At 55.8% G+C, this 17,498-nt stretch overlaps 1 protein-coding gene across 1 annotated transcript in view; it reads right to left on the bottom strand.

The window, feature by feature from the left end:
- Window positions 1–2,483: 2,483 nt before the first annotated feature.
- The window catches only part of PEBP4 (phosphatidylethanolamine binding protein 4), a 75,380-nt gene continuing 60,365 nt past the window's right edge, over window positions 2,484–17,498 (bottom strand). Inside the window, exons 5-6 of the mRNA XM_036396857.2 lie at window positions 3,627–3,672; window positions 2,484–2,734 (exon numbers count right to left, since the gene is read on the bottom strand). Coding sequence (XP_036252750.1) covers window positions 2,499–2,734; window positions 3,627–3,672 — 282 coding nt within the window. The 3' untranslated portion in view covers window positions 2,484–2,498. The remainder of the gene's footprint in view (window positions 2,735–3,626; window positions 3,673–17,498) is intronic.

The raw sequence follows: 17,498 nt of genomic DNA, 5'->3' as shown, positions 1-17,498 counted from the left end.
GGGTGAGGGGCAGGAAGAGCTGTGGGGACACCCCAAACGTCCCCACCTTTGGTACTGAGCGGGGACGGAGCTGCTGCGTCGGTGACAATTTATTTGTGGTACAGCCAAAAACTGAAGTGAATCAGACTCCAGAGGAGAAACTGAGGCTCTGAGTTTTTTGCCTGAGGTCACACGGAGCTGGCTGGTGCCGGGATTGATCAGAAACACTCACAGGGAAGGACCAGAGTGGTTTTTACCCTGGTGAAACAAGATTTCTGCTCAAGAGTCACCCCGGAGAAAACACCCGGCCATAAACAACAGATTTCCACCTTGTCACGAGTGACAGGGGGACGTGTCCAGGTCCTGCAGCCCTCCCAGCACCCACCTGTGCCCGTCAGTGCCACCCCAACCGGGACACCCCCGCGGCAGGGTGGAAATGTCCCCACTCCCTCTGCACAGCCAGGCAAGGAGGGAGAAGAAGCCGGGATTTGTTTTCCACGCTCGCTGTTGCCCCTCGCGTTTTCAGTTCCCAGGGATCTTTTCCAGGAGCAGGGACAGGCGACGCGGGCAGGTCCTGGTTTAGTGCCCTCTTCTGGAGGCTCCGGCCGAGCTCCTGCCATCCCGCCTGGCACTGTCACCTCCCTGGCTCGGCCTTGCCTGGCCCGGCCGCCTGAACAGGCCCAGTGCCAGCAGGGAATTGAATTTTACTGGGAGCTCAACAGAAACACTCTGGTGGGGCTCAGCTCTGCCAGGGGATGAGCTGCCAGAGGGAGGGATGCCCAGCACGGGATGCAGCACTGGAGGCTGGACACATCCCGAGGCTGGCATGGGCCAGCGCCACTCCCTGTGCCTGGCTAGGACGCGTCCCTGTCCAGGGCTGGGGATGAAGGGTGTCCCCAGCCTCGGTGAGACACAGATGTCGCTGTCACCAGATGCAGGACGGAGTGAAAGCAGCAAGAAGGGGTTCATTTGAGGCCAAATAAGATGGGAAATTCTGAGCAAGGATGCAAACTGTGCCTGCGGCATCACCAGGAGAACCTGCATCGCTTCTGCTGCAGGAGAGGAGCCAGGCAGAGCCCGGGCTGGGCTCTCATCCTTTGGGATCCTTTGGGATTGGGGTCACCCCCTCCTTGTTCCCACCTTCTGCCAAGGTGTCTGCTCCTCCTCCCTGTGTGCTGCCTGTGCACCACAGGGCTGGAGGCGCACAGCAGATCCATCGGCGTTCATCCCACTGCCTTGGGGATGGATTTATTTAAAACCCTTGAGACACAAAAATCTCATCCTTTGGCTGCTTTTAGGGCTCATTCCCTGGGAATAAAGATGATGGGCTGTTGGTGTCTGAATCCAGCAGCATCCCCCGGCCAGCCGAGGATGTGATGCAGCAGTGCAAGGGTTAAAAATAACCTTTAACCGAGTCTCCCTGCCAGACCCCCACAGCTGCCTGACAAACGATGCTGAGGCATCGGATCCCGTGGAAAAATATCCAAAATATCCTCTGGGTCTTTCCCAGGAAGTGCGGGAAGGGCTGGGAAGCACAGATGGGATGGGGACAGCGGCAGCTGGGGAATGCCCGGCCACCCCCGCCCTGGGGACAGCGGGGGGACGCCGGGGGGACATCTGGGGGGCTGGAGCCGCAAATCCTGCTGAAAAGAGGATTTATCTGGAAAAAGCCTTGGTGGTGTCTCTGCTTCCCTTCCCAGCTCCGGTGGGAACGTGGGGACAACGCGCAGCCCCCTCCTCCCAGCGGGAATGAGGGGCTGGCAGGGGGGTGTGACATCGGCGGGGTCATTAAGAAGCGGAGCTAATGAGCCAGAAAACCAAGCCAAGGGCAGGGACAAACCGCAGGGAGCCTCGTGGCAGCCTCATCCCGCTCCGGCCATGGGCTGAGCACCGCGGCTCAGTGCCGGGGAGGGGGCAGGGGCTGTGTGAGAGCCCCCCGGGGCAGCCCCCGCTCCGGGCGGCCGCTGTGCGTTACCAGGCACGGGCTGAGTCAGGCAGAGCAGCCCAGACGCACCGACCTGACCTGCCCGTCGAGCCCTGCTCATGTGGTCCCAGCTGGGAAAGTTTTGAAATTTCCCTTGTGGAGGCCACGTGAGGCACAGAGCGCCGAGTTCCAGGCAGGGCAGGGAGGAACCCACGCCTGGCACAGGGCGCGATGGATCCCTGCCCATCCCGGGCTCCCGCAGCCCCAGCATGGAGCAGCAGCAACGGTTCCCTTGGCATTTCGGGGGTCTCGGCTGCTCCATCCCTTCCGTGAAAGGTTTTGGGAGGAGCTGGGAGTTGGCGAGCGTTGTGTCAGCCCGGTTTGAGCAATCCCTTGCTAAAGCTTCTCCGCCGCTGATCCTTATCCGCCCGCTCCGAGGAGCCGCTGATGCAACTGCCGCGGCTGGGGCTGGGGGGGATGTGCCAGCAAGGGCTGCATTTCACAGCCCACATCTCTCCCTGCTGCCGGTCCCGCTAGCCAGGCCGTTACCAGACGTTTTCCAAGGGTTTCTGCTGCCTGGCAAGGATTTAACACCTCACCCACGTCCCCTGGGAGGATCCCTTTGCACCGAGCCGGGCATCCCCAGCCCGCGGCGTTGCCCACAGCCCTGGAACAGCCCCTCGGGGCGGGGATCAGGGCCAGGCGGGTCCTTACCCAGCGATTGCTGCTCCTCGGAGCTCAGGGAGATGGTCTGGTGCTGCGACTGCCGGTACAGGCGGAACTGGTAGCGGTGGTAGCCGCTGTAGCGGGAGGGCTTGGGCCGGCTGTAATCTGGGGTGCACAAGAGAAGGGCTGAGTGTCCCTCTGAGCTCAAACTCCCACCAGAACCAGTCTTCCACCACCCTCCTGCAGGCTGGGATCAGCTCTCCCATGCAGATCCCTGCCGTGGATCAGCTCAGGGGTTCCCCCAAAACAATTCCTCACCACATCCTGGACCACCCTGACCCCTCCTCCATCCATCCCCTTCCCCTGTCTGCGCCCTCCCCTGGGCAGGGGGATGAACCTGGGCCCCCCAGCCCCCAGCAGGGCATGGCCAGCACCCCTTGGGCTGCCCCAGGGGGATTTTGGGGTCCACGCTGTGCTCCAGGCTGGGAGGGAGCAGGGCACAGCTGCCCAGATGTGGGGCCCACAGCTGGCTCAGGGCATGTCCAGCTGCTGAGGACAGAGGTTGTCCCTGGCAAAGGGACATCCATGGGATGCACAGCACAGCCACCCTTGGTCTCTATCAGGGACAGGAGGATGTGGCACCAAGGGGCTGAAGCTCCAGCAGGAGCCAGGGGAGCTCCCAGCCCCTCTCCCCTGGGCTGTGACCTCCCCGAGCCACGTCTGGCCCGTTTTGAACTGAAAGTCTTTGTTCCTGCAACATCACAGCAGTTGTTGGGATTCACCCACTTTTATCTTGTGTTTTTCTTTTGGGTTTTATCCCTCCCCCCTCTTTTTACCCTGGTTTGGAGCCTTTCCAGCCACTGGGGAGTTTTTAAACCACTTTTGCCTCTAGAAAAAGTTAGAGAAAAAGTGGCTCCTCTTTCAGACAGTGCCCAGCTGTGCCCTAGGGAGCTCCTTGTGTTCTCCCCTTGTGTCCCTCCCTCGTGTTGTGGTGTGCCCACCCCAGCCAGCACTGCCACCCTGAGACCCCGTCCCCCCATTTGGGGTCTGCACTCACCTGTCAGGACCTTCCCTTTGATCTTCCCAACCCTCAGATCCGAACCCTGAAAGGACAAAAAGAGGTTGGTTAGGTGAAACTGGCATCTTCAGGAGAAACACACAGAGGGTGCCCCCACAGCTGTGCCCACTTCTCCCCAGGGATTCATTTCCCAACCTTTTGCGTGTTTGCCTTGTAAAGATCATTCTCTCATCACTTCCTTGTAAAGAGAATTTTCTTCAGGTGGGTGGGAAGGAGCGTGCCAGGGCTTTTCTTTGGCTATTTGGGATTTAGGGCTTGATCCACAATGCCCTGGCACAGGTGACACTGCTGTCACCTGCACACAGAGACTGCTCACAGTCGGGAGACCCAGGGAATGTGACACCCTGGGAAAGCCACAATAATTCCCTTAAAATCCTCAGTGCTGCTCAGCACACCAGCATTTGGGAGAGCTGGCCCATTCCAGGTGGAATTGTGCTGATTTCCAGCATCATTCCCATAACAAAGCTCTGGCTTTGCTCTCCTGCTCACAGAGCTTGTCCCACTGCAGGCTTGGCTCTCCACTCCTGCCATGGCTCCCAGGAGCAGGGAGCCTTTCCTGGGACACCCAGCATCCTGTGGGGACTGCATGGGTGACAAAGGGACAACACCAGGAGCTGCATGCACATCCTGGCCCTGCACATCCCACCTCACCCCTGACCTGCTGTGCTATTCCCGGCCATTCCCAACCTCCCAGCGCTGGTGAATCCTCTCCTACAGCACCCGTTATTCCAGTCCTGCCCACACACGCTCCTCTGCCAGGCCTCCTCCGTCCTAACCTGCCCTGGGAGTTATTATCCCAAAAAAAAAAAGATGCCTCAGATAACTCCCAGCAAAGGTGCACGTGGGGAGCAGGGTTTGGTGCCTCGGCTCCCTGCGATCAAAGCTTCCCTTTCCCTCCAAAGGAAACTGCTCTGCCCTGAGTCACGGCTGGGGACAGCCTCCTGCCAGCTGCCCCTGGCACACCAAAGGTCACCAGGGATCCTGGGGTTTCGGCTCCCTGACTCTGGCTCGGCTGCAGCTGAAATCTGCCCGTGACAGGGAGGAGATGAGTGAGGACCTGGGCAGGTCCGGGTGCCTGGGATGGCAGCGGGAGGGGAAAGCAGGGCAGGATGTGAGGAGAGAAACACCCGGGGGGCGCCTGAGGGGACGCACGGGGCCGTGGGGCTGCTGTGGCCCTGCCCAGATGTGCAGAGCAGCGCCATCCAGATGTGCAGACCCCTGCCATCCAGATGTGCACACCGGCTCCGCCCAGATGCTCGGCAGCGCCCATCCAGATGTGCCCCGCCAGCCCCAAACGGGCTCGCCCCTCCTCCGCCCAGATGTGCGCACGTGCCCGAGCCCTCCAGCTGTGCCTGCTCCCCCAGATGTGCTGCTGCCCACAGGGGCGGGGGGGAAGCTGCCGGCGCATCCCGAGCTCATCCCGAGCCCACCCCGAGCTCATTCCAAACTCATCCCGAGCTCATTCCAAGCTCATCCCGAGCTCATTCCAAACTCATCCCGAGCTCATTCCAAACTCATCCCGAGCTCATTCCAAACTCATCCTGAGCCCGTTCCAAGCTCATTCCAAACTCATCCTGAGCCCTTTCCAAGCTCATCCCGAGCCCATCCCGAGCCCATCCCGAGCTCTCCGTGCAGCCGGGCCGGCTGCCAGCCCCAGCTCTTCAAAGGCACGGACTGCGGGTTTCTCTCCGCTCCGGGCAGCATCGCTGCCGTGCGGGGACCGCGCTGCTATTCCTGGCTTTGCCAGGGGCTTATCAGGCCGGGCAGGGCCTCCTCCCCGTGCCCTGCCCGCTGCTGTGGGCTGCCGGCTCGCCCCGAGATGCTGCGGCTTCCTTGCTAGCCCCGGGCATGGGAGAGTCAAAGGATAAAACTCCTTTTTAAGAGGCAAGAACAGGAAGAGGGCGGGAGGAGGGAGAAAGTCGGGATGAGCGCTCCAAACCCTACCTGCCACTTTTTTTTTTTTTTTTTTTCTCTTTGATAGTAAACAGCTATCCTGGGAGCAAGGAGCAAGCTCTGGGCACGGCTGCCGGGATACGGGAGGGATTGGAGAGGTGGGGTGTGACGCCCTGTGACATTTTCTCCTTGTTTTTTGCTCGGGGAATGGTTTGTCGGAGGAATAACTCCCCCCTCCAGCTCCTTTCCCCTTTGCTGACACGCCGGTGAGGGCGAGGGGAGCATCACACTCCGGCAGCTCCCAAAGATCCCTGCCACGAGCCGAGCTAATGGACACTGATGAGCTGCCGCGTTTATTAATGCCCTTTTATGAGAGCATTAATAGTTCCTAATGACACCATTTGAGCTTCCCAGCCTTTTAACTCCTCTTTCTCTCTTTCCCCTGCCGAGGACACGGTGTAGGAGGTGGAATTAGATATTCCCACCCTCCGGTCTGCGGCGGGGCACGGGATGCTCGTGCAGAGACCTGGGAAAGCTGAAAAATCTGTGCCACGCAGTTCGAGCGCCAGGAGCTGCTCTCCGCGATCTTTTCCTCGGCCAAAGGAGTGGGGGATTTTATCTCGGTCGTTTCTGGTGCCCTGGGCACCGAGCGAGGCTCCCTGGGCAGCCCTCGCTGCTGCCTGCACGTCGCAGCCGAGGGTGGGGGGAATAAATAAATAAACACAAATAAATTAAAGGCGGTGAGTCACCTTGTGTTTTCCTCTTGATCTTTTTTGTTTTCTTTTCACCCCCTTCCCTTTCTTCCCCCTCTCCAGAACGTGTCTGATCCCATCGGAGAGGAGGGGAAAGGGATGGGTGGCGAGCTCTCGCCAGCGATTCGCCCGGGCGAGGACGGAGGGTTTATGGAAAGTGGGTGTGGGAATCGGCACAATCGCTGGCAGGGGACCAGGACAAACAGATGACGGATGGGACCCGGGGAAGTGCAGCCGAGCAGGGCTGGGCTGCTCCTGCCTCGCCGGGAGCGCGTCCCAACCCGGCCCCGGGGACCTCGGGACACCGGGGGGGCTCAGCCAGGTGCGGGGGCTGCATCCCATGGGAAGGGCCCGGCCCGGCATTAACCAACGATTATCCGAGGGGAAGCTGATCCCCGACAGCCGCGGTTCCTCCCGCACTGCTCCTCACGAGCGGGAGTTTGATGGGGCTGAGCGGCTTCACAGCCGGCCCAGCGGGAGCCCAGGTTTGTTCTCCTCAGTTGCTGTGATCTTTGCAATGAGGTCAGGATGGAGGAATTGGCTCAGCATCCCGGGAAAGGCAGAGCCGCTGGGATGGCAACCCAGCTTCCCTGCGAGGCTGGAACGGGGAATGAAAGGATGAGATGCTAATTGCAGGTGGATCTGGATCTGTTCCACCGTGTCCTTGCAGAGGAAGGTGAAGGGTTTGGGGTTTCCTCCTCCCCACCAAAGCCAGCAGGACTGGGGAGGACCAATCCTCCCCCAGCTCCCAGAAACATCCAGGCTCGTCCTGCTTTCCAACAAGAAGCATGTGAGCAAAGAGCCATCCAAGAGAAACTCTCCCTCCAATTATCCCCGTGCTCAGGGAGGCCAGGACAGAGCAGGGCAGGGCCTGGGCAGCTCCCAGCACTCCCAAACTCTGGCATTTCCCATCTCAGCTGCCTGTTTGAGCAGCAGCTCACTTCTAGTGGGATTCTAGTGCTGCATCTGGGGCAGGGGATGCTCCCAGAGGGCTCTGGCTCGCCCACGACCCTCTCGCTCTCAGCCCAGCCTCGCTTTTCCTGTCAGCCTCAAGCCGGGGTTTGGTGCCTGAAGGAGCCTGTCAGCCCCGAGCCTGAGAGTCCTTTTGTGATGAGAAATGTCACATCCCATTATGCCAGCCCTGCTGTGCCGCTGGATTGGCGTGGGCTCTCCGTCGGGAAAGAAATTGGGAGAAAGAGGAAAAAATACGGAGAAACACAGAAATAGTTTTCATGCAAGAACCAGCATGGGAATGGTTTCATTGGGAATGGCCTCTCCTGGCTGCTCTATCACTCCAAAGCGTTTTGACAGCATTCCCAGGGCAGGGATGAGACCCCGCAGAGGTCGGATCCCATCACACCCCAGCTCCAGAGAAACCTCCCCTTCCTGCTGGAGCCAGCCCAGCTTCCCCAGCCCAAAGCTTCTCCTCAGCCTCCTGCTCTGGTGCTTCCCCAGAGCCCCAGTTCCTGGATCTGGCATGACTCAGGGCCTGGCTTCGTGCTTTGAGCTGGTTTCACTCGCTGGGCACAGCTGGAGACGTGGTCAGGCCGCCCCAGGCCTGAGGCAGGAACGGTTCCCAGAATTTCCCTGCGCGCCACGTCTCCATCCAAACTTCCCACCTGGATCCTCACTGCCCAGACTTTGCTTTGTAAGGAACAGGACTCAATGCTCTCTCCAGAGCCTCCTGCTCCTCTCACAGGCTCCAGGGATGTCCAGTCCAGCCCTGTGGTCCCCAAGGAGGGTGGGACACATGGAATCACCCCATCTCCAGCTGCCAACCCCCTTACCAGAGCCCATTGTTCTAATTTATTACATTTTATGTTCATGGAATTTCACCATTCCAAGTGATATTTGACTTGTTCCCCTGTCACTCTGCACCTGAAACATTGAGAAACCACTGTGATCTGAGCCCCATCCAGGCAGAAAAAGAGTGGAGAAGGCACTTTTCCTTCTACAGGGAACTTCTTTCCAGGGCAGATCCAGAACCTCAGGAAAGCTACACCTGGGTGGGTTGGATTTGTGTTTGAGGACTGACACAACCACAAGCACCAACAGTGGGTGATTTTAACCCCCAAATCATGCTAGGACACCCTGTCCCAGCAGGCACTGACCAACACTGACTGCACACCCTCATCCCAAAAAATTCTCTGAGGCTCATCACAACTCCTGGGAAAATGTGCTGAGGGTCCCCAAGGAGCAGGAGGGGTCCCATTGTCACCCTTGGGAGGCTCAGGTTGGAGCAGGCCCAGGAACGTCACCTCTCCAACACAGATCTGAAGAGCCTCTCCCACTTTTCCAGGGTCTGAACTCCAAGGATTTGCCCCTCCAGCCTTTAGGATCCTTAGGCAGCTCTTGGCACGGCCTGGACGTTTTTCTAGCTCACGATAAATGGGGAAGGCGACCATAAAAATATATTAAAAAATAAATATCGGGCACGGTTGTAATTTAAATGCAGCTTTGTCTGATCCACCCTAACGCCCCAGGGGAGGACGTGCCACAGGTTATTAACTGAGCAAAATAAACATAAATCACCTCTGTGCCTGGCTTTTGCAAGCTTTTCTTAATCTAGAAATAAACCCCTGCACTCCATAACCTGAACCATCCCTGGCAGGGACCTTCCCAGGCTCCTGGCTCCCTCCTGGCAGCCCCAGGATGGCATTCCCAGTGCCAGCATCTCCCTGTGCAATGAGGGAGGCTCTGCTGGGTGCCTTTCCAGCCAGACACTGATCCCTGCCCAGCTTAGGCTGCTGTGCCCATCTGCACCTTTCCTGCAGGATATAGGTGAGGGGTCTGAGCCAGAGGGGAGGAGGAGGCTGTGATGACACCAGGAGCGTTTTGAAACCTCAGACAAAACATTTGTGTTGGAAAAGGAGAGGGATTTTGTTGTTTTGGTTGTTTTTTTTTTTTTTTTACAAAACACCTGCAGGATTGTGGAGGCAGCTGGGGGTGGGGATGGGATGCAGGATGCTGGGCTCCCTTCCCAAAAATGCAGCAGGGCTGATGTGGGAGGGCAGGGGAGATGTGGCTTTGCCAGGACACTCCTGGCATGGGTTGGAACGCTGGATTTGGGAGTTGAGGCTGGTGGCTTTGCCAAGAAACTTCATGGAGGAGTTTCCCTGCTACCCCTTCCTCTGCATCCCTGCAGGGAAGCACCAGGGGTTTGCTGAAGTGAGAAAGTTGAGTGAGATGGAGGTTGAATAAAATCTAAGTTAAATAAAAGGGAAGTGGAATAAAATGAAGGTTGAATCAACCATGGCTGAATAAAATGGAAGTTGAATAAAATGGAAGTTGAATAAAATGGAAGTTGAATAAAATGATGGTTGAACAAACAATGGTGGAATAAAACGGAAGTTGAATAAAATGGAAGTTGAATAAAATGATGGTTGAACAAACGATGGTGGAATAAAATGGAAGTTGAATAAAATGGAAGTTGAATAAAATGATGGTTGAACCAATGATGGTGGAATAAAATGGAAGTTGAATAAAATGGAAGTTGAATAAAATGAAGGTTGAACCAATGATGGTTGCTCCAGGTTGTGGCCATGGTTGTTCACTCCCTGCTTGCCACGCTCTGGACCCCGGGGATTGGGGGGTGGCTGCACCCCAAGCCCTGCACGGTCCCACCCCGGCCCCTGGGCAGCTGCTGTAAAGCCGGGATGATAAACGAGGGATGCGATTGCTAAGAACAACAGGGATGTTGATAGCAACCCCAGGGGTGTGTTAGAGGCTGCCTGGATGCCGGGCTCGGCGCTGGCTGCCTTGAACAGCCCCGCGGTGTCGCAATGAGCTCCCGGCGGAGCTGGCTGCCGCATGAATCACCCTGACCCGCTGGCCCGGGGCTGGCCCCGCCAGGGCAGGGCTGGGCTGGGATTTGTCCGGCTCAGGATCCGGCCAGGACCCCCCTGGAGCATCCCCCACCTCCTCAGTGGGATGCTGCTCTGCTGGGGTGGGAAACGGTGCTGGATCTGGAGGAGGAGGAGGAGGGGGGGATGAGGATGGCTCAGGCACAAAGACAAGGGTACTGTGCGCCCATCAGTGTTCAAATGCCACTTGTGACACCCAGGTGAGACCACGCCTGCATTTGGTGCCCTGGGCTTTGTCACCAGCCCAGCCCTTCCCAGGAGCTCCACCAGTGTTGGGAAGGATGAAAGTTTGACAGGAAAGTCTCACAGATTTGTGTGCTTGGCAGAAAGATTTTTAAATGTAGAATCTGAAGAAGGAATAGAAATGGAAGCAAGTTTTGATATAGAAGAAAAGAATTGCTGAGCCAGTCTCACTGGATAACCAAGGAGCAAAGGGTGTGTGAGTTAGAAGGGGTTTTTATGACTTAGAGCAAAGGATAAACCCACCCCAAACAAGAAGATGTTTTCACCAAGCAGAAAGAGAGCACAGGCAAACAAGGCAGCAAATGTGGCAAATAGAAAAAACTCTCAGAATTTTCCACTGCAAGAAAACTGAAAAACAACTTCTGGCTTAAACTGCAATGTACTGACTGTGAGTGACTGGAGAACAGTACCATGAATATGGAAATTACAGCAGCTATGATAGGCTATAGGTAATAGTTAAGGTATAGATTGGTTCTATTGTATGAAGATGCTCAGCAAAGAAAAGTAAATAATGCATTGTAACCAAAACCAAAGGGTCTCCAGGCCTGCCTGCAGCTGGAGCTGACAGCTGTGGGCACAGCTCTGTCACCCACCAGCCTGGACTGCTGTAACCTCTTGGATGGAATAAACTGCATTTTGTGTACAATAAACTGCATTCTGGATACAATAAACTGCATTTTGTGTACAATAAACTGCATTTTGGATACAATAAACTGCATTTTGTGTACAATAAACTGCATTTTGGGTACAATAAACTGCATTTTGGATACAATAAGCTGCATTTTGGAGAGCTGCCTGGAGTCCCACATCCCTCATTTCGGCTCTTACACACCAGGACCTCCCTTCATCCACCCCATGGATCTGGGGTCCCTTGGGTCTCCCCCATCACCCCCAGTTCTGATGGGACATCCCCAAAATGCCACAAGAGCTCCCAAGAAAGGTGAACTACAAGAGGTCTCCACAAAGCCCCTGAGATTCCAGCAGGAGGAACAAGCTTGACCTGGCCAGAAAAAAGGGCTGGGTAGGACTGGGAAGGTCTTTTCCATCCCACTCCCTGAGAGTGGAAAACTTGCTCGCCCTGTGTGCGTGTAGCTTTAAGATGAGTTTGCTTTTCCAGCAGCAGATTTCCGGAGGATTCTTGGAGAAACACCAAATTTTGCCTAATTCAGTCAGTTAAAGGCCCGTAGCCTGAATTCTGTGTGCATGAGAGCGGAGCCTGCACTGGAACCTTCCCTTGGGATGCATCCCTGGGGAGGCTCTGCTGCTGTGTCACCTTTGGGGACAGGGATGGTTTCCTGTGCTGCTTGGGAAGCGCTGGCACATTCCCAGTGCCAGGCTGTGGTCACCAGCAACAACCACGGCCCTGGGGCACGAGGGCCTCCCCTCTGAGCCACTCATGCCTCTGTGAGGCACAGCCAGCCTGGAATCCCAGAATGGTTTGGTGGGAAGGGATTTAAACCCATCCAGTGCCACCCCTGCCATGCCCAGGGACACCTCCCAGTGTCCCAGGGGGCTCCAGCCTGGCCTTGGGCACTGCCAGGGGCAGCCACAGCTGCTCTGGGAATTCCATCCCAGCCCCTCCCCGCCCCCACAGCCAGGAATTCCCAATTCCCAGTATCCCATCCAGCCCTGCCCTGTGGCACTGGGAGCCATTCCCTGTGTCCTGTCCCTCCATCCCTTGTCCCCAGCCCCTCTCCAGCTCTCCTGGAGCCCCTTCAGGCCCTGCAAGGGGCTCTGAGCTCTCCCTGGAACTTTCCCTTCTCCCTTGGGTACTCCCAGGGATCCAGGGGCAGCCCCGGCTGCTCTGGGAATTCCATCCCAGCCCCTCCCCACACCCATTCCTTCCAAAAATCCCACCCCAATCTCACGTTTCCCAGTTTGAAGCCATTGCCTGTGTCCCCAGTCCCTCTGCAGCTCTCCTGAAGCCCCTTCAGGCCCTGCAAGGGTCTCTGAGCTCTCCCTGGAGCCTTCCCTGCTCCAGGTGAGCATTCCCAGCTCTCCCAGCCTGGCTCCAGCCCTGGAGCAGCTCCGTGTTCCCCTCTGGGCTCATTCCAGCAGCTCCACGTCCTTGTGACGTTGGGGACCCCGAGCTGCAGCTGGGGTGTCCCCAGAGTGGGGCAGAGAGGGAAGAACCCCCCCCCCGCCCTTTCTGGCTGTGCTGGGCTGATTTTGGGGCTTGCACCCAGCCCTGACCACCAACAGATCTCGGTGGTGTTTGGGATTTGGGATTTGGGGCCGGACCCTGAGCCCATCCCTGCCCCAGACCCCACACGGCACCGAACCCACCCCACAGCGGCCTGGGGGGGCTGTGGGGGCTGGGGCTGCTCCCAGAGCCCTCCCCTGCAAATTCCTCCTGCCTGGGGTGTCTGATCCCCGTCCCAGGCCCCGTCCCGGGCGCGGGGGAGGATCAAAGCCCGCGCGTGCCAGTCCTGCTCCCGCTCTGGGCCAATTTGGCTATTTCGGCTTCCTAATCTGATGGGAGCGAGAGCTTGGGCTTGGGGGGGCTCATTTATTCCTCTGACGCTTTTTTGGGGTGTTTTTGTGGGTTTGGTTTGTTTTGTTTTTTTGTTTTGTTTTTATTTTGGGGGGGATTTTTTGGGTTTTTGTTTTTTTTTTTTTTGTTTGCTTTGGGTTTTTTGTTTTGTTTTGGTTTTTTTTGCTTTTGTTGTTTGTTTTTTGGTTTTTTGTGTTTGTTTTTGGTTTTTTTTTAATGGGTTTTTTGTTTGGTTTTTTTGGGTTTTTTGGGGGGTTTTTTGTTTGTTTGTTTTTTGGTTTTTTTTGTTGTTGTTGTTGTTGTTTTTGGGGGTTTTTTGTGTTTTTTTATTTGTTTGTTTGTTTTAGTTTTTTGGGGTTTTTTTTGGTTTTTTTTTTTTGTTTGTTTGTGGTTTTTTTTGGTTTTTTTTTTTTGTTTTTTTTTGCTTTTCACTTCCTTCCGCTGGCCAAAAATTCAAATTTCTCCCTTTCGCCCCCGCTGACGAAAGCCCCGGCCGGGAGGGGACGGCGCTGCCCGGCCCCCGCCAGCGCATCCGGGCGGGCTCGGCCTCTCCTCTCCCCCAAAACCCCCCCAAAGCCGCTTCCTGACCGCTGGAATTGGCAGCACTCGGAGGGAGAGTCCAGAGCTGCCCTTGGGACGGCACAAACTCCAACCGGAAACTTTCTCTGGAGCTGCACAAGTTTTTCCTCACTTTTCCCTCCCGCCTGGGGTGGGGGTGCTCGGGAAGCATGGGATGCTCAGGAGCGCTTTGCGCGGATTTGTTTAATGAAGAGGAGCCAAACGCAGCTTTATTTGGAGTTTTTTGGCTGCTGAGCATCCCACGGCCCGCAGGTTCTTGGCGGAGCTGCTGATCCCCCCTCAAAAATGCAGCAGCAGCAGCAGGAGGAGGAGGATGAGGGGTTAACGGGAGCGCTGCTGCCGCTGCTCGCCTGCCAAAGCCGCTCCGCCGGTGCCACGGACTTCCCTTTCTTCCATAAAAGTCCAACGGATCCGGGCTCCCGTGGGATGCTCGAGGAGGGGGCAGAGCCGCCCTACCTGGGGCTCGTGTAAGCGCCGGGGGCTGTTTGTGCAGCGCCTCCCAAAAAATAAAACCCAAAAAACCACCTCGGGAGCGGGGAGCCAGCGCTCGCCCCGCTCCCTGCCCTGGCTCGGGCTCCGGAGAGTGAAACAACTCAAAAAAACTCCTTTTTTTTTTTCTTTTTTTTTTTTTTTAACGTATTTTGGGGGCGGCCCCGTTCCAGCCGGGCTGGGAAGGGGTGCGGGGAAAAGCCGGGAAGGGATGGCCGGGTTGGAGCAGCACGTGCTGCTCATCACGGAGCTCCAGCATCGCTCCAACAGCCCTGCGCCCCTCCGGGAGACCCAGAGCCCCTTCCCCAGCCTGGTGGGAAGCAGGGAGAGGAGAAACACAAGGGGTGTCCCCCACATGGAGCCTCCTCCTGCTCCATCCCCTTCCCAAACCAAGCTTGGACCTCCCTGCACCCCAAAACAGCCCCCTCAACTCCAGCCCGGATTATTTTGGGGTGCTTGAGGATAGTGGTGGAAATATAAAGAGCAAGAGGTCTTTCCCCAGCCCTGATCCCAAACCAAGGGGTGTCCCAGAGAAGCTGTGGCTGCCCCAGCCTAGGCAGTGTCCAAGGCCAGGTCGGATGGGGTTTGGAGCACCCTGGTCTGGTGGAATGGAATGAGATGAGTTTTAAGGTCCCTTCCAACCCAAACCACTCCAGGATCCTGTGAAACTGCATTTTCCCAGGAATTTGGATGGAGCAGAACCGTAAAAGCAGAAACATCAACAGGAGCTGAGATGCTCAAACTCCCCCCACACCACTCTGAGCTCAAACCCCACAGATTTAGGATTTACACCCCAGTTCCCCCCCGGGACTGGACCCAGTGTTCGGGTGAGTGTCCCCAAGGCAGGACAAGTGGGGGGGTCCTCCCTGGACCCCCCTCCCTGGCAGGCAGCTCGCCCGAGCCCCGGCTCAGTTACAGCAGCAGACGAGATGTCATCACACCGAGAGCCCGGGGCTTGCATCACAAGTGTCTTGCAACGAAGAAAGCCAAATTTTTTACAGGAGGAGCAGCACACACGCTCTCTCTCTCTCACACACACAGCCTCGGTAATTAACTTAATAGGTTTCTTACAGAATGCCCCGTGAGTGATGCTCAACATATTCAAGTGTTGACAAGACGGCGCTGAACCCGACGCCTACACAACGGGCAAACGAGGCTCGGAGCGCAGACACACCTTCATTGTCTGAAACTTGTAGTAAAACTCCGAACCCGCCCTTGTGAAATGGGGAGCTGAGCAGATGGGGCTGAGTAACCCTTCAGCTGCCAGGACCTGGCACAGGACCTGGCAGGACACAGGTGAGGTGGTGGCGGGTGGTGCCCAAGACCCCCCAAATTAATTTATGAGTGGGTTGGGCAAGAGATCACAACAGATGCTTCCAGATATATTTGGGATATGTAATTAATTAAGAGTTTTTAGCCCACTGGGATCATTGCCCTTGATCCTTGTGGGTCCCTTCCAGCTCAGGCTATTCCACATTTCTCTGGTTTGCTGGGCACTTAAATAAATCAGCAACTTCTCACTCCTCTATAAAAATATTCACCCTTCAGAAATCATCTGTAGATCCAAGGGGATGAACGTGGTGCTGTCCTCTGGGTTTGTTCCAGATCAATATTTGGGACACCAATATTAACAAAAAGGCTGCTGGACGGTCCCTCCCTGTGTGTCACCTGCCCAGTTCCAAGAGAAATCATTCCCTTCCCTCCTGCCTCAGGAATTGTGTCCTAAAAGACACAATTTTGGCTCATCTGTGCTGCTGGGCTCAGATCCCCATCCAAGGAAAACCAGCACCAAACACCCTCCTAAAGAGCCAACAGCACCCACAGTCACCAAAAAAAATAAAAATGGGGAAAAAAATCACTGGAGAAAGGATTAATTAATGGGAAAACCAGTTTGGATGGAGTTGTGTTGCAAGAGGCAGCAGAGATCCATCTCCTGCTGATTTGGGATGGGATCTTGAGTCAGGAAAATTGCCTAAGACAGGGTGGTCGTCTGTACAGGTTTCTCCAGGTTGGGAAATGTCCTGCCAGCGGCGGGGACCCGCGTGGAGCAATCCCAATCCCAGCCTGGCTGTCATCACTGAGGAGCTCCCAAACCCGTTGGGCTCCTTGGTGTCCCCTCCACCTGCACGGGGCCCCACAGCTGCGCCCTGTCCCGGGATCTGATCTGGTTGGATCAGGGGCAAAGTCTGTCAGCAGCTGTGGTGCCACCCCAGCAGCACTGGGATCATCCCCATGTTGCCACGTGTCACAGCCAATGTCCTTCAGAAGGGCTGGAACCCCAAACTGGGGCCTTTTCCCCATCCTCCTCATCCTCCTGCTCGTTGTGACCTCGGGGCAGGCACCGGCCACTGCAGGGATGCAGGATCCCTCATTATTCCCAATCTTAAGAGTTGTAAGAGCATTTCAGAGGTTTTGATCAACAGAGCAAAACCCCTAGAACCTTGGGCACACTTCTGGGGGATTTTTCCAGCACCAGAAACTTGGGCACAATGATTTTTGGGGTGTTTTTTCCAGCACAAGAACTTTGGGCACAGCAATTTTGGGGGAGATTTTTCCAGCACCAGAAACCTTGAGCACATTTTGGCAGGGGGGGAGGGGTGGGATTTTTCCAGCACCAGAACCTTGGGCACAGCAATTTTGGAGGGATTTTTCCAGCACTAGAACCTTGGGCACACCAATTTTGAAGGATTTTTCCAGCACCAGAACCTTGGGCACATTTTTGGGGTGTTTTTTCCAGCATCAGAACCCAGGGCACAGCAATTTTGTAGGGATTTTTTCCAGCACCACAACTTTGGCACAACTATTTTTGGGGGGATTTTTCTGGCACCACAACTTTGGGCACAGCAATTTTTGGAGGGATTTTTCCAGCACCAGAACCTTGGGCACAGCAATTTTGGAGGGATTTTTCCAGCACTAGAACCTTGGGCACACCAATTTTGAAGGATTTTTCTAGCACCAGAACCTTGGGCACATTTTTGGGGTGTTTTTTCCAGCACCAGAACCTTGGTAACAGATTTTTTGGGGGATTTTTCCAGCACCAGAACCTTGGGCACATCAATTTTGGGAATTTTTTTCCAGCACCACAACTTTGGGCACAGCAATTCTGGGGAGATTTTTCCAGCACCAGAACCTTGGGCACATTTTTGAGGGTTTTTCTGGCACCAGAACCTTGGGCACAGAAATTTTGGGAGATTTTTTCCAGCACCACAACTTTGGGCACAGCAATATTTGGGGAATTCTTTTCCAGCACCAGAACCTTGGGCACAGCAATTTTGGGGAGATTTTTTCAGCACCACAACTTTGGGCACAGCAATTTTGGGGGATTTTTCCACACCCAAAGATGGATGCTACAGACAAGACCTGGGCTGCAGACAGGCAGAAGAATCCACAGAACTAAGGTGCACGGGAATTAAGGATTTAGCAGGGAGTTAGCTCGGTATTGTCAGGGAATTAAAGGTTTACCTGCGCGTTGCAGACGGAGGCTTAAAGATTTTACAAACACACGAGATTTACAACTCTCCCAAATTTCGACACCCTT

The sequence above is a fragment of the Molothrus ater genome, chromosome 28, assembly GCF_012460135.2.
Source record: "Molothrus ater isolate BHLD 08-10-18 breed brown headed cowbird chromosome 28, BPBGC_Mater_1.1, whole genome shotgun sequence".
NCBI classification, from domain to species: domain Eukaryota; kingdom Metazoa; phylum Chordata; class Aves; order Passeriformes; family Icteridae; genus Molothrus; species Molothrus ater.
Note: the sequence above shows the minus strand (reverse complement) of the source record. Positions and strands in the feature narration are given on the sequence as shown.